Source organism: Paralichthys olivaceus, chromosome 5 (genome assembly GCF_024713975.1).
Source record: "Paralichthys olivaceus isolate ysfri-2021 chromosome 5, ASM2471397v2, whole genome shotgun sequence".
Classification (NCBI taxonomy): Eukaryota; Metazoa; Chordata; class Actinopteri; order Pleuronectiformes; family Paralichthyidae; genus Paralichthys; species Paralichthys olivaceus.
Window position 1 is genome coordinate 15,107,669 of NC_091097.1, and position 26,988 is coordinate 15,134,656.

A 26,988-nucleotide genomic window follows, 5' to 3' on the forward strand; every position below is an offset into this window, starting at 1 on the left:
CGGTGAACTCACCTCCTACAAGTTTGACAGCTCAGCTTTTCTACTGCTCACACACACGCACACACACACATACACACACACACACCACTGGACTCTCCTCCTTATTCCTCTCTTTATTTATATTCTTCTCATTTGTTGGACTATGTGCGTCTTGCGTCTCCTGCTGGCTATGAGGAATTTCATGTTTCCGTAGGTTCGGTCACTTCTCCTCTTCTTGGATCTTTTATTTTTTGTCCTTTTTGAGTTGTTTGGCGTTGTGAGGTTTTTGTGTGTTTTCTTCTCGTGGCTCGGGCGTCGTGAGGGATCTAAACATGTCGAGGAGCGCGGAGGAGGTGAACAAGCTCACTGAAGGCACATACAAGGTGGGTGAGAATACAACAGGTGCGAGCACAAAACACCTCAGACATGTGTCCTCCATGGAGACACACACCTGCTGTACTTCAACTTGTCACTGTCCTCTGTCACCTGCTGATCCTCTGAAAGCTGCTTGAACCAGTCTCAGTTTATTCTTGTAGATATTTGACAGGGAATAAGATCTGGAATCATAATATCTAGTTTCTTCTAAGTCACGATAATGTAGGGTGTGTTTCAAAGTGTCTGTGTTTGGACAATTGAATGGGGTCTTAGCTTTACATCGACTGAACTGTTTGTTTACCTCTGTGTCAGACAAATATCTAGATTATAGAGAGTTTAAAGGGATAGTTCACCCAAGAATGAAAATTCATCAGTATCTACTCAGCACTGGGCTGACGGAGGGGTGGGTGAAGTGTTTGAGTCCACAAAACACTTTTGGAGTTTTCAGGGGTAAACAGCGTTGCAGCCAAATCCAAAACAATTGAAGTAAATGGTGACCGATTCTTCAAACGTAAAAAAATCATAAAATGCCTCCATACTGTTCCTGTGGTGTCGTCCAGCTGTCTGTAAGCCCTCACATTCAAATTCGACTCCAAACTGTCATTTACACCATGTTTTTGTCCTAAATGTCCTCTGATAAGTGTTTTTTTGGAGTCAAACATTTCACCGACCCCTCCATCAACATGTTGGTGAGTGAATTTTTGGATGAACTATCCCTTTAAAGTGTCTTTAAATGAATGGGGTCTAGCTTTACATTGACTGGACTGTTGTGTGTTTACCTCTGCATCAGAATAATATCTGGATTATAGACGGTTCAAGTGCAGTTTGCTCTCAGCTGTCTGTTAAAGGTCCAGTGTGTAAGATTTAGGCGAGATGGAACTAATGCAGATAATTTAATGTAAAATAATCATCATGATGTTTTCACTAGTTCATTTCATCTAAATTGTATGAATTGTAGTTTTCTTTACCCCAGAAAAGGCCCTTTATATTTAAATACTTAATATTTACATCGAGGGGGTCCTCGCTATGGAGGCTGCCATGTTTTTTACATTAGTCCAGACTGGACAAATTAAACACCTTTGAGTTATTATGACAACTGAAGGCTACCACAGGATCTTTTTCATGTTTGGAAGGGGAGGGTGAGGTGAGAGTTGTGTTACACTGCAACATGCAATTTCAACAGTAGATTCTACACACTGTACCTTTAAGTAACTTTTAGTTTCAGGTTTTGAAGTAAATAGCCCCACCCTACAGGAGTGCCATTTCCTCATAATGCTGTGTTCCTGGTTGATCAGCATCATTTGAGCTGCTTAGTAATGTTCCCTGGCAGTGGTGTCATCCAATGATTAACTGTTCATTTACTGAACACAAGTGGATGCTTTAATAAGTGTTTAAAATAAACAAACATGAGCTGCCCCACTCATTAAATCCCACCAAGAGCTGTAGCACCTGTTGAGTGCAGTGTGGGACAGAAAAGGTGAGTGAACATAGAGGCCACAGGGAAAAAGAAGAAGATTTTAATGGTCTCTCACAGAAACACGTATTCCTCGTCTAGAATAGTTATTATCTGCTGCTGCTCCCAGGGACAAACCCCACAGCTCCTTGTGGTGTGATGAAATGCAGGAAAGAGACTCCAGGTTTAATAATTTAGCTGGCTGAGTGTGTTGTGTGGTAAGATTATATAGCAAAGCTCCTCTGGCCCTCTAGCTATAATCAACAGCTGTCCCACAGCACTGTGTGTTTACATGAGTACAACAGCAAATGAGGGGGAGAGTTGCTGCTTTAAGATTTGTTTTGTGTTTTAAATGACTTCACAGTTTACGTTTATGGCACGAATCGTGAAACTAGAAGATCCAAGATGTCGTGTAATGTAATCTGATCGACAGCATCTTCTGATAGAGACCTTTGTTAATGTTTGTCTTTTTGGGCCTTTCTGAAATTTGATTCATTTCCTGCACTCTGGACTTGACTAAGACCTTATCACCTCACAGTCATCACTCAGGAAGACAAGATATGGAGAGAGAATAGCCGACTAATTGAGGTAATTACAGAGATAAGTGTAGCACAGGATTATGGAAAGTTCCCCCTGTCATCGATCAGAGAATGTGAAGAATGGATAGAGCCACGTCATGCTGGTTTTTATCAATCCAAAAATGTCCCTACGATGTGTCTGGAATAAAATATTTTTATTTTTTACTTTTTTAGTTTCCTGTCTTTCCTTCTCTGGGTGGTTTCTGACTTTCGTTCTTCATTTTGCTCGCTTCCACCCACATTACACGAGCGACAATTCAAGACAAGACACTCAGGTGAATCTTTGCCCAAAGGTCACCTGTCGTAGCTGCGGTTAATGATTAGTCCGCAGGGTTTAACGTGAAGTAACTCACATCCGATGTCACTCAGTCGCCCAAAGATTAACCCACGTCTTTCAATCCAAATCCCCCAAAATAAACCTGTTTGACATCATAACAAACTACACACTTTCCTTTGTTTTCCACCCAGACTGTGATGGAGCAGTTCAACCCAGGCCTGAGGAACCTGGTCAACCTCGGCAAGAACTATGAGAAATCAGTGGCTGGTGAGTTTTTTTCAATTGACGTTCATAATAAGTTGGATGTTAGAAAAACAACTGATTTCAAGGTTTAAGTGTGACTGAGCTGCTGCCGTCCTCCTCATTGGTCCACATCATCACAAACAAAAGAGTATTTTAGACTTTTATGGCCAAAGCTCATTGAACATTTTGTAATATTTTGCTTTTCAGGTTTTGTTTCAGTAAACCTGAGCTTTGTTTTGGTTCCAGTTGTAGAGGGTTTTATTTGTATCTATTATATTTGAATATTTTGGGTGTCAAGTGGTCCTCAACAGGTTTTAGGGAGTCTCTATTTTGCCAAAACTATCCTCACAAATATTAATGATCATTTTATCGTTTTCCCAGCAATGATCCTGGCGGGAAAGTTGTATTTTGATGCAATGTCTAAGATTGGGGAGAATGCTGCAGTGTCTCCTGTCTCCAGAGAATTAGGTAAGTCTCCATGCTGCCCTGTCCTCTGGCTCTCTCTCTCTTCTGGGATAAACTGTGGGAGGTCTGCAGACTGTGGAGATCGTCCCTGCTTTTCCTCAAATAGCTGTTTACCTCACATGTCTCTCAGAGGAATGTATTATTGGTTTTCTGGAGGTCTTTAGGTCATGTCTGGCAGCATTAGCTGAAACACTATTGTGCACATCAGACGAGTTAATCTTTATATGAAAGTTGTTCCAGTCATAGATCAAAGACACAAGACTGAAATCAAAGTGTGGAAAAATAACCACTGGATAATCAGTGCAAAGCCTTAAGATTAATTAAACACTGATCATGGGTCGTTCACAGCTACCTTGTTATGTCTGGACCTTCAGACACTGCAGTGTGAAAACATCATTTTGGATTGTTCAGACTTTCAGACCAATTATAACACGTAATGTTTGACCAACGTTTTGCTGGTGGTAAAACCATAATGACATTACAGTGGCAACAAAGATAACAGAGTGACCAGGTTTATTCATTTTCTCCATTCAAATGTAAAGAGTTGAGTAAAGACTTGTTTTCTTTGCACTACTTGACAACACAGATGTCAAACGCACTAATGTAAAGTAAAGGTAGATCCAGCCTACGTAAGTGATGATGACAATAATGAAATGAAGACATGTAGTATTCTGACCGAAGTCGTGTTATGTAGACATGTATATGTCGTAATTGCATTTTAACAGTCTATCTGAGTTTTTGCAGCATTTTGCGACATTGGCGTGTACAACTGCTCTATGTCATGAATGTACTATGCTCTGGAACACGTAAACGGGAATATGAATGAAATGTTCTATTAGCAACTCATTTAAACATCAGAATCTAAACAATTCAGAATAAGGTCAATAGTCAGGATATCGCTGTCCATGTTCACATAGTCTCTGGTGTAGATGTGGCTGCTGTTGTATCTTATTTTGATGAAGGGAGGCACATGTGTGCGCTGTCAAAACTTCTCATTGTCGCTGACATACACAACTCAGTGAGCGCCATCACACAGCTGCAGGTACGCTTTGATTAACACCCACGCGGCCCTTGTGATGGATGCCTGCTGTGTGTGTGATGAGCTTAAAAGGAACATTGTGACAAAGATTTTGTTTGGTTCCCTGATAGTTTTTATTGTCGACTCCCCGGGCGTCAGTTAGTTCCTGTAGACGCTCATTTTCAGTCCAAAGAGGTCTGGCTTCCCAACCCACCGTCACCAGAGGCTCGCTTTGATTTAACCACAGTATATGTCTCTCAACTCCCCTGCTGATTAGGAGCATACTGCTAATTAAATTCACCAGCACAATGGGAGGTGGCACCTGGTGCTGCACAGGTCTCAGTTTACTGGCACATCCGAAAGTAATTTTCCATCCCCCCCAAAAAAAAACAAAGAAGCACCCCCACCTCCTCTCGCGTCGACTTGAACGGTGGTTGTAAAAGATTTTATTCTGCAAAACAGTCAATCTACATCTCAGTGTTTTAACAAGCAGCTTTGTGTAATTGTCTTGAGTGGTTAGAAAATCACAGTATTGATTTGTGCATTGCTCCCAACAGATTATGTTGTGTACAGGTGGAGGGTGTGACTGTGGTTAGCGTATGTTCACTGTGATCTTCCCGCAGTGTAGACAAGGACCAGGCAAGTGTCAACATTATCAGATGGCAGTCATTTGTGGTTAGTGATGTGTTCGACCGTGAAACACCCTGAAAATCAGACTGTGAATCTCAGGGGTTATAAAAGACACTTTTGGATTTGCAAAAAAATGTAAAGACGTAGTATCGGACTAGTACATAGATTTGTGCACTAGTGGATGCCTGACCCGGCATTTTCGTCAGTATCCGAGAAATTTCTTTCTCTATTTTTATGTCTGCATTCATCCAGAAGTTGTTGTTTGCAGTTGTGAGAGGAAAGTGATCCGAGCAGTTTTCAGTAAATCTGGTCCTGGTGAGTGCATCTTGAAATATGCTTCCTGTGAGTGAAGAGGAAATGAGGGGAGGGACACAAACAAACTGCTGATTATCATCACTCTCCATATAATTAATTAAAATGCTATTTTTATCCAAAAATCTGATTTTAATCTCCATTAGAAATTAGAAAATGATCGGGGATAACAGACATGGTTGTGTAGTGTTTGTGTAGGGGGAAGTCATGATGTCCAGGCTCAGTCGCACTCACCCCTGATGTGTGGATACACTCCAGTACCCACTAATCCCTGTATGGGAGCGGCAGACAGAGAGAGGGACACTCTGGTCTCATGACAGATCAGTTTAGTCTGAGTCATTATGAGGGATTATGTTGAGCAGGGGTGATTAAATACACATTGCTAAAAGTCGTCTAATCTAACCAGGCCTGTGAACCTTAATGCAGTCCGAACGTCCACAGCTTGCGACACAAGAGTTCAGGAGTTTGATAAAAGTCTGTGCACTTTGCTTCTGAGACGACTCGTGGACGTAGTGATCTTACCCCGTCAGAAACCTGAGCTTCACTGATGCGTAGCTAACCAGAAACCAGATACTCTTGAGAGGCACTGGAGGACCGGTGCACCTCATCCTCCTACCTTCCTCTTTTAACTCCTCTAGTCTCCTTCCTCCTCCTCCTCCTCCTCCTCCTCCTCCTCTGCCAGAGGTCAAATGTCAGCTGTTCTTTCATTCAGGAACTCTGTTATCTGATTTGTTTAATTCACTGGTCAAACAAGGAAAGAATAATGAAGATGTGAAAGACCAGGATGTAGAGACGCACCTAGTTTAAAGCTTTTTGTTTTCACTCTTTCTAACTTTTTAATGTTTGAGGTTAAAATAAGTCTCACTGATGCTGTAAACTAAAATATATTTATGCTTTTCAAAGAATATTGACAGGGGCTCCACATTGCTGCCAAAAAAACAGCCTGTGAGGATTTGAGCATTTTGTTGTCTGCAGGGAATTTAATCTCGTCCAGTTTTGTCCCTTTACAGCAGAAATGGCTTTGTAGATGCTTACAAAACAAATACACACACACACGTTGTCCTTTGATGGCCCGTCAAATGGCATCATGCCCACTTTACATAATCTAAACAAGTTAGCATGGTGTGTCAGGTGGCTCTCACCAATGCCAAGATTATTTTGTTCACGGTCATAAACAGTGAGAGAACTGTGGGCCACTTTGCATACAAAATCAGCTTCTCCTTGTGTCTATTTTTTCCCTATAAAACTATAAAACTGGAAGCTATATTATTTTCCTTTTCCTGCTCTACTTTATCTCAGGCCAGAGAGCTTGTGTCACAAGAATGGAGCCTGATGATATAGAGTCGCTTCCTTTCTACAAATGTACACGCACAAACACATCATTCATTAATCCAGTAAACACACACACACACACACACACACACACACACACACACACACACACACACACACACACACACAGTCTTATGAAGATACAGGGATTTGTTAAGTTCAGTTAGAATGGTCAAAATGAGAAATAAGCACAAACAGGTTCATTCAGCAGGTCAGAGGACATCAGCTGAGTACCGGCGGTCCTTCATATGTGGCCCAGGACACATTTGTGTGTGTTCAATCCTGAACTTCGAGCTGATTACTTGTCAGGATCTCCGAGGACGGATGTTAATACCAGGTCTGAACAAGGTCTGAGAGTCGCTCTTGCTGACCAGCGGCAAAGATGAACTGAATTAAATCACAAAGCTTCATTCAAAGCCAACATACTGACACTAAATTATAAAATAACAACTTTACCTTAAAGATAATTTACTTCAGCTGTTCACCAAGTCTGAGGTAAACTGAAAGTTCCTGAATTTTCACATTTGCGTCACATTGTCTTTACTTCTCAAGGTTGCTTAATTCTCAGATGCTGCCTTTTGTGTGTGACTCACAGCTTCTTCCCCTGTGATAGCAAATATAAATCTGCCTCCTCTGAGCTGACTGTGTGCAGCCATGACTCCAGACCCTTTTACATCCAGGGTAAACAGGCAGCCTCCTCTTTATTGTGTGGGTTTACCTTGGCTCGTTGTTGTTTGCTAATGGCGGTGCCATCGCCTCCGGTGTTGTCCACATCATGGCACATTTTGGCCCTCACACCTTGCTCAATTGTGCACGCCTGTTGCCCGGCAACGTTTTGTGCGGATTGTATCAACAATAAACAAAAGAGCGTGAGCTGCAGCAAAAGGGCTGTTGATTCACCATGACGTTTCTCCTGAATGCAATCGGTTACATGACACATTTGCATTGGCGTTATCCAGATATAGTGATACGTTGATGACTCATAACGTTTGTGTCTGACAAACAAACCAGTCAGGCAGGTATTTGACTTGGCTCCACGCCTGCTGATGTCATTAAGACGCTGTTCTTGTTGTAAGTGACTCTGAGGTCAGATGTGTTCAGTCCAGGACAGTTACAGGAGCCTGATCATTTTAGTGCCTGCTTTACTTTGAAAACAGAGTTCTTTGGTGTCACATGACTTTTCTCTTTCATCTGTCTCTACCCTTTTTTTTCATCTTACTTTCTCGTTTTCTGTCCAGCACACGCTTCATCCCTTTCCTTCAATACTCACAGTACCCTTTCCTGTGTTTTTCTACACATGGACACATTTCCTCTTCCAGTCCCATCTTGCCCCCCCCCCCCCCCCAGTCTGGTTTCTCCTGCACCATGAAAGGGCAGATTTACTGTTGCGCCCTTCATCTGCTGAGTGTTTGAACTGTGCTGAGTTAAAAAGAGCCACTGTGCCATAGGGCGAGGTGGAGCAGGCGTGGTGTAGAGTGGGTGGAGCAGAGCCGGAAGGGAAGGGCGGTGTTTACATACTGGTGAATGTACAGGTCATAGTGATGCATCACACCACGAGCCTATTGGACATCTGTCAGGAATTTACACCTTAAATCTTCACACGTCAGACGGTTGTTGAGTAAAGACAACTGGACTGTTTTTTTCCACTGAAGTCGCGGCTGCATTTTAAGTAATGACGTGTTGATTTATTTAATTTGAACACAATGAACTGCTGTGGCACAAGAGCAGTTATTCCCTCTGATGAATCTTCTCTGAGGTTTGTGTAGACTTACTATAGGTTTATTTTACAGCGTTGGTCTTCAGCATCTCTTCTCACTGCTGCATTACTGTTACCGCCTCCAAGTAGAGTACAGCTGGATACTGAAGAACGTTTTGTGTTCGTGACATTCACTCGCTGTACATGGAAAATAATTCCCCTCTGGGAAAAGTTCACTGCAGTAAAAAACTCACAACATCAAGTCTCAAGTTCCCCTTCTGACAATTTCCATCCTGTCATATCTGAGATGTGACATGATCCAGTAGTAGACAGAGAGTTTGCACATATGTAATGTATACTATACGTTCCTGCATGCACAGAGAACACACCCAACATATTCTATACACTTATTATTAGTTGCTGTGGAACAACCTGAAGTACGAGCCGCTGTAGTTTCCTCATTGTTTCTCTTTCACGTTATCAGATTTACTGCAAACACACATTTGGTGCACACACACACAAGTTATTCTACCAGGGTGTTGAAATTGGTATTTGGCAAAAGACTAAACCAGCCGAGCATGACTTTACACAAACACGTTTTCAAACAGCTCTGTCCAGGCCATGTGGCTCAGAGTAGTGTCACTGATTTTAGCCGTGAGAGATGGGTTCACTGTTACTGCCTCCACTGAGGAAGTTATGCTTTCGCAGTTTGTCAGGATTACTACCAAGAATTCCACGAAACTTGGTGGAAGGACCGGACATGGACCGAGAAAGAGCCCATTACATTTTGGCATGGATCCGAGCAAAAAAACATATTTAAAACATATTTAAATGACTGATATCTATGAGTGTGGGCAGTTTTGTTAAATTAATATTCTTTCGGATAGGCTGGAATGAAAAAGATGAGCCATAGACACTGACAGAGATGTCGACGAGATTCAAGAGGCGTCAGTGTTAATGTGCTGTAATGAAAAAAATGTGCTTTCTACAGCAAGAAATTATTCAACTTTGTCCAATTTTTGTCCAAGTTTACTTGAGTTCATGTCTGAAAATCATTTAAAAAAGACTTTTGGCTACTATAAAGTGAATTGTATGTATTGTCATAAAAGCAGCTAACTTTATAATGAGTCCTTTTCATGTTGTATGTTTGTTTTTATGAAAAACGCATCTGTAAGGGACCGTAAATTTAGATGTGGTCATTATAATTTAAGATTTGGGAAGCTGTGTTCTGTGTTCTGTGTAACATGTCAACCAGAACAACACTTTTCCACCTAATGGTCGTACTCAATAATCCTAATTTGATTGATTTGTGAGCAACAGCAGACGGACGGTTGAAACTTGTGGTTTCCTTCAAACTAAGCTCTTTTTGATTAGCCGAGCTCTAGGTGGTCCAGGTTTTCTGGTCCAGGCACATGTAATGTTTTTAGCGCAGTAAATATTTTTTAACAGAATCTGCAGCCGGTGACATTTGACTGTGTTGAGGTCACAGATGACGTTCAGTAAATGCATCAGCTCATTGTTACGATACATGTTGTTGCACAATATCTTCAAATTACGCCGTCGTCTCTGTTCAGCAAAGACAGGAAAGGAAACACTTGGATTGACTCTGTTTGTCTTTCTCTGCTTGTCTGCAGGTGTTGTGCTGATGGAAATCTCTGAGGTCCACAGGAAGGTTAATCTTGAGCTGGAGGAGAATGTAAGTGCTTGATGTGTTTTTGCACTCGTGTGTGTTTGCTTCCTGCAGATTCCTGAGTTAAAATGATTGCTGTGTAATTGTGTCGCCTCACCCAAACGCACTACGCCAGACACTCTCACTCTCTGAGCATGTCGTTCAACACACACACACACACACACATGACCACAGGTGAGGCCTCGGCTCACCAAGCACCATTTAGTAGCAAACACTCACCTTTGACAGACAGATACTGCACCCCCACCCAGCTACCTCAGCTACAGTAGCAGTACAGGATGGATGAGGAAAACAAAGCGGCTGCAAGAGGAAGGGAAACAACAGGTTTGGGTTGTTGGTTTATTTCCTCACTGAGAACAGGGGGCAGGCCTCAACACGTCCTGGGAAAACACCAGCTGGAGCTGTTACAATTTGGTGCATTGAGAATACACAGTAATGTCACAGGAGGTTGGGACATAATGACTATTTTCCTGATTGATTTATTTAATTCAAATTAATTTATTGATTGTTAAATTTATTAAATCGAAGACAGGATAAATGCTCAGTGGCTTTTCTAAGAGCCCAAGATACTGCACCTCAAAGATCTGTGGTTTGTTTGACATTTTCCTTTTCTAAATTGCTATAAATCTGTTACTACTACTTTATTTTATTTATTTATTTATTGATCCTTATTATCTAACCAGTGAGAGACAATATCTCTTCTGCCAGTGAGTCAAGATCAGCAGTTAATTAAGTTTCAAATAGATATACAACGAGGGACAAATAACACAAACACACACACAAAAACAGTCATTGAAATATACAAGAGTCAATGGCAAAACTAAATTATGGGAAATAAAAAGCACATGTTTAAAAGAATGAAAACTGATGTTTTTAACGCTCGCTTGAGATGTGGAAACTCGGAGCAGTCTTCTCCTAAATGGACAGTGTCTCCGCTGAGAAAAATAGAACCACAGCACAGGAAAAGGCAATGAGGAAACAAACAAAATGGTTTCTGGCCCTGGCTTGTTTCTTCCAGGAGCACCGCTCTGGGCCTGTGCTTATTTCCCTTGATAAACCGTTCTTCCATAATTTCCTGCAGAATGTTTTGTCTTAATGATTCTGAACTTAATTGATTATTTGACTATTAGTGTTTTCCCAATCATGCAATTAGAATACAACCTGATATTTAATAAAGCAAATACCTCAACCAAGGCCCAACAGTCCTCTAAAGGAACCACATTAAAATTCACTAGATACAGATTTCTATCTGGATCTGCACCAAATTGCACAAAGTCATAAATATCAGTCCCCTTTACATGCCTGATTTTTCACATCAAGATCCATAAATTATTCTATGAGAAATTTTTAAAAAAGTTTAAAAACAACCTTTCATTCAAAGATAAAGAAAGATAAAGGAAGAGCATCTGGATCTGCACCAATGATTAGAAAGTTCCTCCTTGGGTTATGAGCTCCATTAATGGTCATTAACAAGACATGTAACCAAAATAACTGATGTTTTCTATTTTGCAAATGATTTCAGATTTCAGTCACACTTTGAAAATAACCTGTTAAAGTTGAACTTTGGGTCAGAAAATTTGCGCGGCGCTCCTCTCAGACACTGTTGCGAACAGCGTCAGTGGGTGGGTTGCCTTGTTAATGGACTCCAGTTGATGACTCACAGCATTAATTCAGGTCAGAGAAAATGATGGAAGAAAACCTTTTCGTCTGCTGTGTGTGTGTGTGTGTGTGTGTGTGTGTGTGTGTGTGTGTGTGTGTGTGTGTGTGTGTGTGTGTGTGTGTGTGTGTGTGCGTGTGCGCAAGTTCAGTAACAGGGTCTACCACTTCATTGATCCGCCCTGTGTGGGTGCCGTCACTGCATGGCAACAGGCAACAAGGCTGCGGTGGCGGTGGGAGTGCTTAGACACCCTCACACTAATGAGAGAGAGAGAGAGAAGTCTGTGGGCATTCCCACGCTTCGTTTCTGACTAATTCATAAACGCAACCTTGGATGGGGCTCTCACCCCCGCACACACTCACCCATACACTCCATATGATCACTCTTCATTTCTCTCTTTGAGACTTTTTCCCTGTTTCCCTGTTCCAGCGAATCTGACAAACTGCTCCGTCTGTCCGTCCATCAAGGTTCTAATCAGCTGTTTGTTTTCTACCCCTCTCTCCCCCCCTCTCCCTCCATCCTCCTCACCAAAAGTTCAAGAGGTTCCACAGGGAGATAATAATCGAGCTTGAGAAAAAGACAGACATGGACGTCAAATACATGACAGTGAGTTGTTTGTGTGTGTGTTTTTCTATAAAATCTGACAAAATCTAAAGTTTTTAAATGATGAAGTTAAGACAAGTGTGTTCTGCAAACCGAGGAGTAGATACTGTATGTCACGTGTCCAAACCCCAGAGACACGATACCTGTGTTTGTTTGCTTTTTCAATCCTTAATTAGCCACTTGATTGAAATTGCAAATACATTTTTATATCATTTCTGCCTGACCTGATTCTGGATTTCCAGCATTCATGCGTTTTCCTCTGCATCAGGCCACATTCAAGAGGTATCAGATGGAGCACAAGATGAAGCAGGACTCTCTGGAGAAGTCCCAGTCTGACCTGAAGAAGCTGAGAAGAAAGAGCCAAGGCAAGAACGCCAACAAGTACGAGAACAGGGAGAGCGAGGTGAGATGAACGTAGAAACAATGTGTAGATACGTGACACACACATGGATGCTCTTTCTGTGACACACAAACACACACACACACATGTTCTTCACATGTGCATAGACATAATTACACAGACACTCAATCTTTGACAAACCTTGATACCTGAGATGCATCATGTCAAAGCCGGTGTAACAGTAGTTGGGGACAATGTGTGAGGTGTCCGCTCTGGGCAGTCATGCAGGAGAAGAAGATCTATGTTTGTTGTTGCCCACCTGCACCTCCACCCGCATGCACACTGGCAAACCTGGACACGCACATGCAAGCAAAACAATGAGGAATGTTCAAATTTGAGTTACTGGATAAAAGTTACCGTGCAAGTGAATTATCTGCACACAAGGGCTGCACCATCTTCATACTGAATCATTTGTACAATCAGAAAAGAACATTCAGAGCAACACTTGGTTGCATGAAACTCAGAGGAGGAAGTATTTATTGGTTTGGACGTCTGAGTAATGTTTGGTTAATGCAGAACCTTAGCTGCCCTATTCAAATATTCCCTTCTAGGTTTTAATTAATATGTGTTAGATGTGTGTGTCAGCTTCCTTTTCAGAACCACATAGTAATGTGTTTTGAATTTAATATGTTGCACCATCAAGTTTCTGTATTCAAATATACCCAGGCCCTGAGGCAGTCAAAAATAATCCTTGTCTGGTTCTAACCTTCATTAGGGCATTTTCATTTGCTATTAATTATTTGTTTATCTGTTAGTTAGCAGGAATGTGCAAAAACTATTTGACAGATTAACAGAAAACTTGGTGGATCCTGATCAGGGAGGCTCTTTTTTTGCCATTAGCTAACTGTACACAATAAATCTCAGTGGAATGTGAAGTCATTACCGCCAGTTTCAGTTGTTATGATATGATACCTCCACCCCCAGTCAGTGACACTGCAGAATGAAAATTGCGGATGAGTTTTTTAAAGCTGCGACCCTGAGAGATCTAACATAACATGCCCAACATCGATCCAGTCAGGCAGCCTGTTCGCCTGGGTGTGTGTTTGTGTGCATCTCTGAATGTTCAAGGGTTTTGTGTATTCTGCCGGCGAGGTCAAACCTATACCTGAGCCCAAATTACATATTTTATGTTAAACTCATTCTTATTGGATTCATCTCTCTCTGTCTTATTTGTTTTAAAGTCCTGAAGCTTTTCCCTCCATCTCAATCCCTCCTTCACCTAACTTTTTTTTCTTTTTTTCCATCACCTCTTTCCTCCCCTACCTTCCCACCAGGCTGAGATTCAGGAGTATTCTTTCACTTTTGTGCTGACTTATCTGATTTAAGGATTTAGATCCCCGACAAACACAGAGATGGTCCAGCAAGCAGACATACAGGGTGTCAGGAGCTTAGCAGCCGCTGATTCACTGTTCACCAAAGAGACTTCAAAGCTGCGGAGCCATCCGTCAAAAAGTCAAGACAAGATTAAAAAAAAAAAAAAAAAAGGGGGAGAGCTGCCACAGCTGTCAAACAATTGATTAAAAGACTCAAAAAAACGAGCCCAAGTTTTTCTCCCTGTCGACGGGATTAACAGAGATTGAGACATGTATCAAGAGTTTATGCGTCAAAGAGAGCACTGGGTTTTTTCTCCTCTTTTCTCAATCTCTCCATTTCCATCCCTCTCTTTCTTTTACCTATAGCTCTCAGATAAACAGGTTATCCATAGCAACAGGCTTGCTGCAGTGTTGATAGATGAAAAGTGATTAAGAGGGTGTGTGTGTGTGTGTGTGTGGAAATAGCATTTCACACTCCCCCTGGTTCTTTCCTCATCCACTTGTTAGTACAAATTATGCCGCCCACTTTCTGGAAAGGTGTTCACTCTCTTGTCATTTTTTTTCTCCCTCGTTTTTCTCTCCCTCACTTCTGTTTAATTCAAAATATCTTTACTGGCACGTTATACAAGAGCAGTTCTTTTTTTTTTGCCAAAGCAAAACACAAGAATAGACGAAAGAATTTGAAGAACTTTAAATGGATGTGATACATTTGGTTATTCATTTCAAGCACTGTGATTAAATTAAACACCTCAATTAACTAAATGAATGTAGCCACTGTGGCACACTTGGACTTGCAGGAAACACTTTTGCATTTTGTATTACATAGATACACTATGAGATATAGCACTGTATGTGCAGACAGAGCATTTGAGTGCGAGTGAGCAGCCTATAGTTAGTGCTGCTGACACACAACATACAAACACACACACTGACCATCTGTCAGAGTCAGATTGACCATTAGCAGCACCGGGAGAAATCCTGCCCATGTAAGTGACTGTTAAAACATCCATATAGATTTTATGCGTTATAGCAGGAGGGCTGATTCAACATAAACTTTGTAGCATCAGCTCCAAAAGTTAAACAGATACACAACCACAGTAGGAGAGGAGATGAAGGGGGAGCGAATGGGCAAAAATAATAAGACTTTTATTTCTGCTTTTATTTGTGTAGTTGTGATTATTTGCTGGTGAAATTTGCATCAGCTCTTTTGTTGACACAAATGTAAGCCAAGGTTCATGTGAGGACTTCCTGCCATTAGACAAACGGCAGTGTTTGCACAAGGGTGATATCAGTCTGCTGGGAGTTATTTAGCTGTTGTTACTAAACAAACACAGGTTTACACAGTTCATGTTTTATGTTTCCCACTGGAATTAGATTCTATTATTAGTCCCTTAAAATCTGTTCTGACAGTTTGTATAGAAATAATTCAACAGTATTGAATTATTAAGTATTTTTATACATTTTACACCATATTGTGACACTCCATATAAATTAGTGTCATTAACACTCTCCGACCAGGTGGCTGCCACATTTCCATTAAATATATGTTTCCCGGCACACAGTTGACACAGGAGAGGAGAAACTGAATGTTTTGCAGATGCGTGTGTTTCCTCAGACTCCTGTTAAATAAAGCCCTCGGCCATTTAAAGGATTTATCAGATAAGGACGGTTGTGAGAGCTGAATAGAGAGGGTGTGTGTGCCATTGTGTTTACAGCCGTTAGCAGGTGTGCCCATTCCAGACAGTGAGGAAGACAATATGGATCTCACCTGAAACAAATGGTTTCACTATAAGAAACTTTCCCCATAAAAATGTATGTGTGTAGCTACAGAATCATATGAATTTGTTTGTGAAAACTCACCAGGTCAAGGAGTTAGGTAATAATCCGGATCTATTCTTCTCATGTCAGTTCACTTGTATCTACATTTACTACAGTAACAAAACTCTGCACACAGCTTCTTAGTTCTTGATTTCAAAAGAAATGTAAAATACAACGAGATATTATCGATGGTGAAACAAGTTTTAGATTTAATAAAAGGATCAAAGCTGAGAGAGGAGTCTGTGATTTCAGAAAGCTAACTGACACTTTGATGCACATAGACACACGTGAGTCCTTCTTCTATAATCGCAGGCTGTCAGTGCAGATAAGACTGACCATCTCCCTCCTGTTGCTCTAAACACTGACGACGTCCCAATTGGCCAATACAGTAAACTCTAGTCTAATAATACCTGTTCTGCAAGACTGAGATTAGGATGCTCATAAAGGAATTGTGCTCCTTTCATATGTTTGCCGTTGTTGGATTTGCGTACAGGTTTGCAGTGAAAGGGCTTAAATGACCGCCAACCATGTGCACAGGCTGATAAGACAACGTGATGATCTTTTCTATATGGCAACAACATTTCTTACAAACAACAGACCATTCACAGAGACTGGAATTATATTTGCTTGTGCATGGACTCAGAACTTGCATGGATGTGTGAGGTATTGTATTTGGACGATGTTCTAGCAAATCACTTGAGCATGTATGTGTGTGTTTTGTTTGTGTGTACGTCGTCAGTGCCTGGAAACATTGATGAGCCGTCAGATGGACATGCAGTTGTTCGTTGCAGACAGCTGCAAGGAGGCTCTGCTGGAGGAGAAGAGACGCTTCTGTTTCCTGGTGGACAAACACTGTGTGTTCTCCTACCAGACCGCCTCCTTCCACGACAAGGTACACGCCACTGTACTGGTTTACATGTATGAGGGTGTTGGTGACCAGCTTTCTTTATGTTAGATAAAATATGGAGTTCAAAAATGACAGAAATATCTGTGTAGAGAAAAGCATTTGTTTTGAATCTGATCAAAACAGCTGCCAGAACAATTTATTACAAAAGCCCACCATGCATCGTGTTCCCATAGTGATGAAAACGTGTGCATAGTGATTTTCGCTCAGTTTCCCTTTGATATATTTTGCCCATGTCTGTGCTGCTGGACAGGCCAGAGACATACTGACGGAGAAGCTGAGCACTTGGCAGGACCAGTGCAACGACGCCACCAACATGCCAGAGAGCGTCTTGTCGATGATCGAGGGGCTGCGGACGCCGGTCTCCATCACGCCGCTGCCCTCTCCCTCCCCGTCACAGCGCAGCCTGGTATGACGGTAGAAATAAATACACGTTCTTGTGCTTGATATGTCGCTGCTTTGTTTCATGGTACACACAGTGTGGTGCAACCACGAATACTTCAAGATCTGTTCACGATGTACAGTTGCTAATCACTTAGTTATTTATTCTATATCTATTTTAAAAACTCATGTAAAGGCAATATTTTGTCATATTTATTTTTTTAGTCTAGTTAAGATAATGTGTATGTGAATGACACTCAGACCAGTTGGGTGACAGATATTTATTTTGCTGTACTGGCTTCACACTGGCACACTTGCTAACATGCTAACGTTATGATTGATGCTCTATGGCAGAACATTACTGCTCCTGTGGCTCCACCTCTGAAGCCTGTGGCCAGCCCTCTGGTGAACATGTTCACCCAGGAGAACAAACCTTCTCCTGTAACCCCCATCACCAACAACAGCAGCACAGGTAATTATGACGTATGATGTTTCTTTAAGCTTGAGAGTGTATGTGAAATATGTCACTATAAATGATGCTTCTTATTTTTGTCCTCTCTGTATCACTTCATCCGTACCTTTCTTCCTTCCTCTAATTCCAGATCATGGGAACATTGAGGAGAACAATCTCCCCAGGTCTGTGTCCGTCGGGGCGGGCCTCAACAATGTTGTGAAAAGGCCTCGCGTGCGCACCATCTTCCCTCACACCGCCGGCAACAACAGCACTCTGCTCAGCTTTGACGAGGGGGACGTCCTCGTCCTGCTCATTCCCGAGGAGAGAGACGGGTGGATGTATGGTGAAATGGAGAAGAGCGGAAAGTGAGTCGAACCACATGTTTTGCATGAAAAGTAGTAACGTGTTTCTGTTAAGGCACGATGCCACACACCCCTGCTGCTGCTATTGATATCAAATGTTTCACATGTCCACATCACACCAAATTCATCACCGCACTTCCTTGTGTCTCATGAAGCTGAAGATGTGTGTTCTGACACATTTCTGGAATTAGCCTCCTCCTCCATTGTTTTTATTATTCCTGTCAGGTTCTTCTGTCCATCTAATGATCATGTGATTTATATGAGTTGGACTGCTCTGTCCTAACTGGCCAGGTGGTCCCTTACTTGATTGTTGATGCCAGCCATGCCCACTAACATGCACACACATACACACACACACACACACACACACACACCCAGCGCTCTGGGCTCATCGAGTGATGCCTGAGCTGGAACACTCACTGATAAGGAAATCAAACCAAAGTACGGCCTGAGGGCAGGATGTACGATAGCGGAGAGAGAAGTTCAGAGGTACCACCTGCTCTCTCGCACAAGCAGGAGCCAAACCAAGCCTGCTCTCCCCAGGTCTCTGATGTCTGACTTCTTAAACAGGGATTTGATCTGAAGCCCTTGGAAGTGTGTTTTTGAATTTAAATCATTCATCAGGTTTGATCTCTATCTCTATCAAGGGAAATTACCTGGCGAATATATCCTGAAAAAAAAAAGATCAAGGGCAGAAAAGAATAATTTTTGAGTTTCTTTCTAAAGTCAAACTTTGGTCTTGCTGCTACGAGCTGCTGCCTAAAGGCTTAAAAAGTGTATATCATTGTGTCTATCAGAAGACAGCATCCGAAGAGAGAGGCTTCAAGTCCCGTAGGAGGTTTGGCTTTTCATGCTTTCGGGTCTCTCGCTGGGTTTCTTCCTTTGTCTTATTTCAGCTTTGATAGTGTATCCCGGCAACTTGCCTGGCAACAAGTAGACTGATTCCGATACCCACACACAGTATTAATGGACAGAAGAATGAATGTCAGTAAGGCAGGGCTGCATTCGAATCGCAGCGTGTGAAAAATGCAGCAGTACTGCAGAATTCGACGGGGCAACGTTTCACAGACACTCGCCGTCTCTTCTTCTCCGATATATGAATCTGATCCTCTCATCTCATCATCCAAACCGTCTTGTTAGAGGTTTGATTTCCTGTCCAGGAGAAAGTCACCAGGGGAAAGTGAACGCCCCCGGCTAACAGTGCTACCGAGCTCTCCTCGAGCAAGGTTTTTTATTAATGTCAAGTTGTTCCAGTAGCTGGCAGTTACATCTGTGCTGGAAAGGAGTGCATGTTTTCAGTGGAAAACCATTCCCTGAATAAATAAGAGCTATTATTAATATGAGTGCGATTGAGTGAGTTGTGTTTTCCCGTTGTGATTTTTATCAGAGGCATGAAAGGAAACGCCTGCTCTTCAGGCTTAATGTGCAAATATTAACATTCATCCACATGGAAGAGGGAGAGGCTGATTGCGAACAATCTTGTTCCCTTGACGGCACAATGACACACAGTCCTTGGCCTGATCTTCTGATTGAGAGAAGCTGTCATATCGTTCTCTCATGGAAACTCCGACTAAATGTATTTCCAAGATGAAATTAACCGAGAAAGGTGAGAATTCTTTGAGTAGCTTAAATTTAAGTCAACCATTTGACTCTGTATCTTTTTCACATCCATAATGAAGTATGGATTATTTTGGCGTATGTGTGTAAATGGTAAATGGTCTTGTCATTTAGAAAAAGAAAATTAATTTTGATAAAATCTATTTGCAAACCAGATGCTCCGATTATTTTCTCTGATGGATTCCCACTTTTTCGCTGCCATAGTTACCAAAGGTATCCTCACGGTTTATACAACAATCGGGGAGAAAGATAAAAGCTCTATAATATCTCGACAATACAAACACCTGCGTCTGTAACTCTCTCTCTATCCTCTGTGCCTCTGTATCCTCTGATTAGATGATGGAAGAAGCTGTTGATTACACAGCAGAGCAGCTGAGCTCTTGACCAATCACTCATAGAGGTTTTCAGATTCCTGTTCAATAACAGCTGATAGGACAGCCGACAGTCAGATACACCACAGATGTAATCATCCCTAATTTCTCTCTCTCTCTCTCTCTCTCTCTCTCTCTTTGTCCCTGTCTTTCGCAGGAGGGGCTGGTTCCCTTCATCTTACTGCCTGGCACTCTCTGAGCCACTCATGAATAACAACAGGTAAGGAGACTCCACGTTCCAGCTACACACACACACACAGACACAGCAGGCTTCATGTTACAGCCAGCTGTATTGTTGGCAGTATTTCCTCTGGTTACCCCTGTTAACCTTTCTCATCCTATGATGATTCCCATCGTGCTCAAGTTTTTATTTGTATTTAAAAGTTATGTATCAGTCTGTTGAGAAACCTTCAGCCACTGCTCTGGACTGTGAAGACAGAAAGACCAATAAGACATGACAGCTCCCCAGAAGTAAAGCCAAAGAGTTTCATTTGCCACCTGGTGGCTGGATGCAGTATGGGTCATAAATCGTGTCTCCTCCATGTTACCCCAAAAGGACATCTGGGTATCTTTTGATCATATATTGGTGTTCAGGACACAGTAATTTAAATTAAATGTGAAATTCACACAAGCCCAGCAAAACTTCAGGAAACAGGATGTTGTGTGCTGATAAATAGATTTTGCTGCTGATGAGAGAAAGGGGGGGGGGGGGGGGGGTCGACTCCAGGCTTTTCTTCAAAGAGACTAATCCCTGCAGGATTAATTTATTAGATCTTAATGTGCTGCACCTCCCACAGAGAGGCTGCCAGCCAACTGCTACCAGTCACGGAAACACAAGTTTAAACCCTAACCAGCGCTGCGGGACACAACACACACAGTCTGCATCCCATCACCTTAATCGTAACATCATGTCCGTGAACCCAACGTCAACTTCAACACAAACCTCTTCAGTCGAAACACAGAAGCTCACACACACATGCCAGGAGATGTGTGTTCTTTTAATCAGTGGCCTTTTTCCTCCTTTCCTACTGTCCTTCCTCTTTTTCTCCCTCCACTCCATCTTTCATCTCCCTGTTTCTCCTCCTCCTCCACAGCATGTCTGTTGCACCATACCGCAGTAGAAGTGTGGTCAACCTGCACCACCAGGACACGGAGACAGACGAGGCGACCATGGTGCTCCCCCCAGCTGACTACTGCGACAGCTCACAGCGCAACACCATCAAGAATGGCTCCCTGTCCACCACAAATAACAATCACCACCACTCCCCGACACCCTCCGCAGCCTCATCCTCCTCGTCTGATCACAACACGGTCAGTCAGTGTGTCTGTGATTTGGTTCGTGTGCATTTTCAGGGTTTTGCCAAGCCTCCTGTTAAAGTGGTCCATTAAGCCTAAGTAGAGTTTAGCCCTGCCTTTTAAAAATGATTGTTCTAAGAATGTAATCAGGTCAGAACGATATTACCCCGTCTCCTGCCAGACATCTCTATTGCACTGGCACAGCCCCGCCGTAGTGCCGTGAGGTTACGTCTTACCTGATCCCTGCTGTAGCAGGACTACTGTACCTCAGCTGTGCAGCCTTATCTCGCCTGCTGTTGACAGTACGTGTGTGTGTGTGTGTGTGTGTGTGTGTGTGTGTGTGTGGGTGGGTGGGTGTGTGGTGTCACATGAGCTCTTTATGTCTGTGCAGTAAACCTGACCTCACTCTGATACACTCTCTGTGTCAGCTGACATACACATAAAAAAATCAATTATAGGGACTCAGAGACACAGTTAAAACTCTTGCCCAGAGCGTTTTTGGTCCTTTTAAATGCCCCTTTGACCCCGAACAGGCTAAGCAGATAGAAAATAGATGGATTTGAACTCTATTTGAACCATCACAGATTCACCTCAGACTAAGATATTGGGAAGAAAATGTCAAGAAAAAAAAGTCAAAAGTTAAAAGTCTTTCTCCTTATGCAAAGTCTCAGGACTCATCCTCACATGGTTGTAGGGGATGAAGACGGACACAGCTGGAAAGACCTTTGTTACAAAAATCGCTGGTGTGCTAATACTGGCTCTCCTGGAGACTCTGTTCCAGATAGAGACAGTAACTCTGGGACGTATATGAGAACAGAGTCTGTGTCGGGCTGGGTGACTGAAGTCACACGCAGTGCATACACACCATACTGTAATGTAATGATGAATGAGGCCCAAGCAAATTTTTTTGAATACATCCATTGTCGGGAACGCTAACATTAACTTCTTTATTCTTATGTCACGCATCATTTCAGTTGTTCCATATTCAAACATAGTCCTCGCTTTAATGTTCTTCTATTTACATAGTATGCAAAGGCTCAGCCAAACTTGCGGTTTTCTTCAAAAAAAGCTTTTCTCGTTCCTCTTCCCTGGATCAATGTAAATGATGCGGTACATCAAGGTCACCTGCACACACACACGATGATTTACATAATTGGGATTTGCTTTTTCTCTGCGTAAGGAGGACAGATCCCCATAATGTGGCTGTGTCAACAGATGTAGGTCTCCACAACATGAGTAATACCTGGACCTCACCCTAACAGCAAGAGAACACAGTGAAGACCAGCCAAAATGTCCTCATTCAGTAAAGTCTATGCTCAAAATGGTCCCCACAAAGATCTGAGTACAAGTACACACAAACACAACATTTTCACACTTGTCAGCCATAGGGGGATATTCCCTTTTATGCTTGCATATATACAGAATATATACATTCATATGTGTATAAGTATTCATTTTTAATTGACCACTGTGGATACTCTGTGGTAGAGTTGTGATGTTTGACCCTTCCCTTTCTATCGCTCTCTCTTCATTCTTTCATTTTCCCTTGATGTTGTTTGTTTATCTCCACATCTGAACACTTTCTGTTCTCTGTTGTCAATCCACGCCTCTCTCTCTCTCTCCCTTTCTCTCTGTCCCTCCCTTCTTTTCCTCCTTAAGTAAGGGTCACTCTCAGGGTAGTTTTATTTCTAGGGATTCACAAACCCCTGATTTGACAATATTTAAAGCATGCACACAAAAAACAAGCAGAGAAACACAAACACACATGCACACTCACACACACACACAGATACCAGAATAGACTTGCGTGTGGGAAAAAGTTCCCTGGAGCTCTGGTATAACACAGTGGTTTATGTTGAGCTCAGAGTATGTGGGTTGGTGCCGTGCGTGTGCACTTGTGTTTAGGTTAGTTAACAACTAGCTTGGAACTGTCATGAACATTATTGTGAGTATGATACAATGTGAGAGTGTGTGTGTGCGTGTGTGTGTGTCGCGCTGCATAATTTTGTGCTTCTCATGAGGTAATGAGCTCTGTGCAGGTGGAGGAGTGTGTGTTTTGAGTTTTCTCCGCACTAGTAGGGGTGTGTGTGTGTGTGTGTGTGTGTGTGTTTGTGTGTGTGTTTGTGTGTGTGTGTGTGTGTGTTTGTGTTTGTGTTTGTGTGTGTGTGTGTGTGTGTGTGTGTGTGTGTGTGTGTGTGTGTGTGTGTGTGTGTGTGTGTGTGTGTGTGTGTTGAAATGATTATTCTGCCTGTGCGGTTTGCCGGGATCATAATAATTTGTTTGTGTGTTATTAGCTTAAGTTTATTGTGTTTGTCTCTAGTTGTGTCATAAATGAAGATCAGATTGCATTTTATGACCGATGTGTGTTATCAGTGCCATTTCCACGTAACTGAGTATAACTGATGTGTCGGGTCCAGAGAAGGAAGGCTGAGAGGAGGAGAGGAGACAGGAGGGCTGGGGGAGGTGGGGTTACCCAGGAATGCACTGTCACCATGAGAAAAAAATGCACCCTCTCTGGTTTGGTGCTTTGTGTGGAGGAAAAGATAATGACTCACAGGAATGAATATATTTAGAGGATGGAGAGAGAGAGAGAGAGAGAGAGAGAGAGAGAGCGACAAAGATAGATAGATCTGAGAGATTGAGCTCTGCAGAGAAAGTTAAAGGCACGGACATGACTTTGACCTGAAGTATCACTGAAACAGGAAATAAGACAAAGATGGTTCCCTGAGAGTCAGCATGTTGAATGAACACAATTCTGTGTTAAACTAGAAATCATCAATTAGTCAGCCTTTATTAATAAAGCCCTTTTTATACAAACAGAATATTATACCTCCCCACACACACATTCACCACAAACAGCAAAATAGAAAAGAGTGTATGAGAGTGAGTGAGTGAGTGAGTGAGTGAGTGAGTGAGTGAGTGAGTGAGTGTGTGTGTGTGTCTGTGTGTGTGTCTGTGTGTGTGTGTGTGTGTGTGTGTGTGTGTGTGTGTGTGTCTATAGTTTTGAGGGCCAATTTTGGTTCAATACGTCATTGTGAGGACATTTGAGGGTTAAGACTTGGTTTTGGGGGTAGGGGTAGGCATTTAGTTGTGATTGTTAAGATTAGGAGAAGGAGCTGGGGAATGCATTATGCCAATGAATGCCTTGAGTTGTGCATGTGTGTGTTAGAGCTACTTTAAATAAGTCAAACATTTGACGAGGCTGCGACATGCCTCAGATTTCAGAAGAAGCTCTTGTATTGTTGATTTGCATAAACCTTGAAAGGGTCACAAAGTCAACTAAAGAGTTGAGACATTCATCAGTCTACAGTTCAACAAACTATAACAGCTTAACGTGTCAAGGAAGCATTAGAGCTGGTGTCACAGTTTGTAGGAAAATGTTTTATGGACTGATGAATCGCAGGTTGAATCGTTAAAGGAGAATAGCAGCAGTACGTGTGGTGTAAAAAAAAAAAAAAGAAACCACATGATCTGTCCATGTGAGTAAAGAAATGTGTCCTTTCCCAGACCTGATTACTGCTGCATGATCTGTGATCCCAACATCTGCAAGAGGACAGATGTGAAACTTTGGTCATGTGGGAAATAACAGGCTGGAACATCAGTCTCTATCTACTTCTGACCTCTTGTGGAATATGTGAAGTACTGCAGGTGGAAGGCATCTTAAATACCTGCTGTCTGAAAGATCAACTATTAGTGTTTCTACTACATTAAACAATCACAACAGTTTACTCTAGTGACTGTGAGTGTGTCATTTTAGATTTTTAACACTTTATAAATTTTTAGTTTTTCTTCACTTCTTTTTTTTTTTTAAGTGTGTTAATTGTAAAGTTTAAACCTCAAGTAAACGTTATACTGAGCAGCACACAGGGAGGGATTTTGTTGGCTGTCACACACACACACGGTAGTTTCTGAGGTTTAACCACAACCTCAAAGGTTCACGACCACTGTGCTGACAACATTCTGAAGTGGGGAAAATTGGGGTTCTTTGATTTGCTCATTTAATTGTGGATGCAAGTTGGGTACAAACGCCATCTGCATCTATACTAGAGTTCAGTCTGCAAATACAAGCAAGACAAACATATTCATTCAATATTCTCTCCTGTGTCTGTGTTCACTAACTTGTCATAAGAAAACTTAATGCACTTGAGGAAACTTGAAATTCCAGAAGGTCCAGATTCCACACGCTGTCTTGTGATGTGATGCAACGCGACGTCTTTCCCACACTCTCCCTCACCCGTGTTTTTATCCAGCTTGTCCACTCCTGCAGCCTAAAATAGGAAAATGCAAGACACATGTCTGAACGGGGGGTGATTGTTGCATTCGTAGTGCAAACGGGTCATGGTTACGCACCATGTGATAGACTGTGTATCTGTTTTCTCCACAGGGGGCACAGCCAAATGGCGTCTCCAGACCTTCACCCGCTTTCCTCGCGTAAGTCACAGCCGAGGATGACGATGGTGCACTTTTCTCTTTTTTGCTCAGACACAAATTCATCACTTGTCTCTGCTGCATGTCCACAGGGGAGGGAATCCGTTCGCCACAGTCAGGCTACGTCCGACCGTCACCAACGACCGCTCTGCACCAGTCATCTGATCCGTCCAGCTCTCCACCCGTCTTTCTTCGATTCCCACAAGTCCTCCCCAGCCTCCCATCGTCCTCACACCCAGGACGTGCAGCTCTCTCCTGCCTTTAACTGACCAGCAGCTGTTTCTGGTCCTGGATGAGACAGAAGCACTTACTGCTGCAAACTCTCCTGTGGAAGCGTTTTATTTCCAGATGCTCATATATTTAAAACAATGTCTATTTTCGTCCTTGTGTGTAGTGGCGACTTTTAAATGACCACATTCTTGCCTGCACTTCAGAGCTAGATGAATAAACCCAGTCAAAGAAAAATATTGTATGCCGGTCATGTTGCTTGTTTATCGCCGAAACACAACTGTTGGAAATCATTCCTGTTGCCATAGGACAGTAGAAGAATGTACTTTTTGAGGACCTCTGTGTTTTAGGTCTTTATGAAAATGCTGCAACTCTGGGATTGATTCTAAAATATCTGTCTGCTGCAGCGAGGAGAGAAAATTGCAAACATTTACAGAGATGCATCCTGAAAGGCAGACACATGATCTTTATCCTCATCTCCCTCATGTATATAACTTTGTACAACAGGTGATATCGTCATTGTCCTTCGCCATCAAACTTAACTCTGTGTAGAGCTCGACGATCATGGCGACGGGACTTTTGCCTTAATGACACATACAGCACAAACCTGCTGTAGAATACCATTTACCTGCTGCACCCTTCAGATTGTGGACATGAGCTGTGACGCTCATCTTATCACAGTGCAGTCGTTTCTGCTTTACTCATCACACACTTTGTAAACTCATCTTCCATATTACACCCTTAATAGAATGTGCTGTATGAAAAATAAAGATTTATTTCTTCAGTTCGCTGTTTAGTTTGTTGTTTTGTTTGAGGATTTTACATTTCCTCCACCAAAGAGGTTGTGTTTTCATCTGGGTTCATTTGTGTATAAGTAAGTGTAATTACACAAAAACTACTAACCTGGTTCCCAAGAAACTTTATGGAGGGGTGACTCAAGGAAGAACCCATTTCATTTCTGTGTGAATCCAGAAAGTTTATCTTAATTCCATTTTTAAACATTTTAGTTCATTTACCTGGTATTAATTCATGCATCATTCAGGTTGTGAAGCCTTTTCATTTCACAGCCCCGCAGCTGGATTTGTTTTGTGTCACTTGGTGAATGAGT

At 42.2% G+C, this 26,988-nt stretch overlaps 1 protein-coding gene across 1 annotated transcript; it reads left to right on the forward strand.

Moving 5' to 3' along the window:
* The first annotated feature begins 45 nt into the window (after positions 1 to 45).
* baiap2l1b (BAR/IMD domain containing adaptor protein 2 like 1b) lies at positions 46 to 26,664 on the forward strand. Its single transcript, XM_020102894.2, has 14 exons — positions 46 to 362; positions 2,854 to 2,929; positions 3,287 to 3,373; positions 9,993 to 10,054; positions 12,240 to 12,311; positions 12,577 to 12,711; positions 16,579 to 16,731; positions 16,997 to 17,152; positions 17,479 to 17,596; positions 17,727 to 17,943; positions 20,086 to 20,148; positions 21,023 to 21,239; positions 25,609 to 25,655; positions 25,745 to 26,664. The coding sequence occupies exons 1-14, from the start codon at positions 312 to 314 to the stop codon at positions 25,815 to 25,817; spliced, it is 1,527 nt and encodes a 508-aa protein (XP_019958453.2). The 5' UTR covers positions 46 to 311; the 3' UTR covers positions 25,818 to 26,664.
* Positions 26,665 to 26,988: the final 324 nt, after the last annotated feature.

Coding starts and splice junctions, on each gene's coding strand:
- baiap2l1b (XM_020102894.2), top strand. CDS start 312: ATGTCGAGGAGCGCGGAGGAGGTGAACAAGCTCACTGAAGGCACATAC. Junction 12,312..12,576: donor TGGACGTCAAATACATGACA/GTGAGTTGTTTG, acceptor CCTCTGCATCAG/GCCACATTCAAGAGGTATCA. Junction 17,153..17,478: donor CCCCGTCACAGCGCAGCCTG/GTATGACGGTAG, acceptor GCTCTATGGCAG/AACATTACTGCTCCTGTGGC.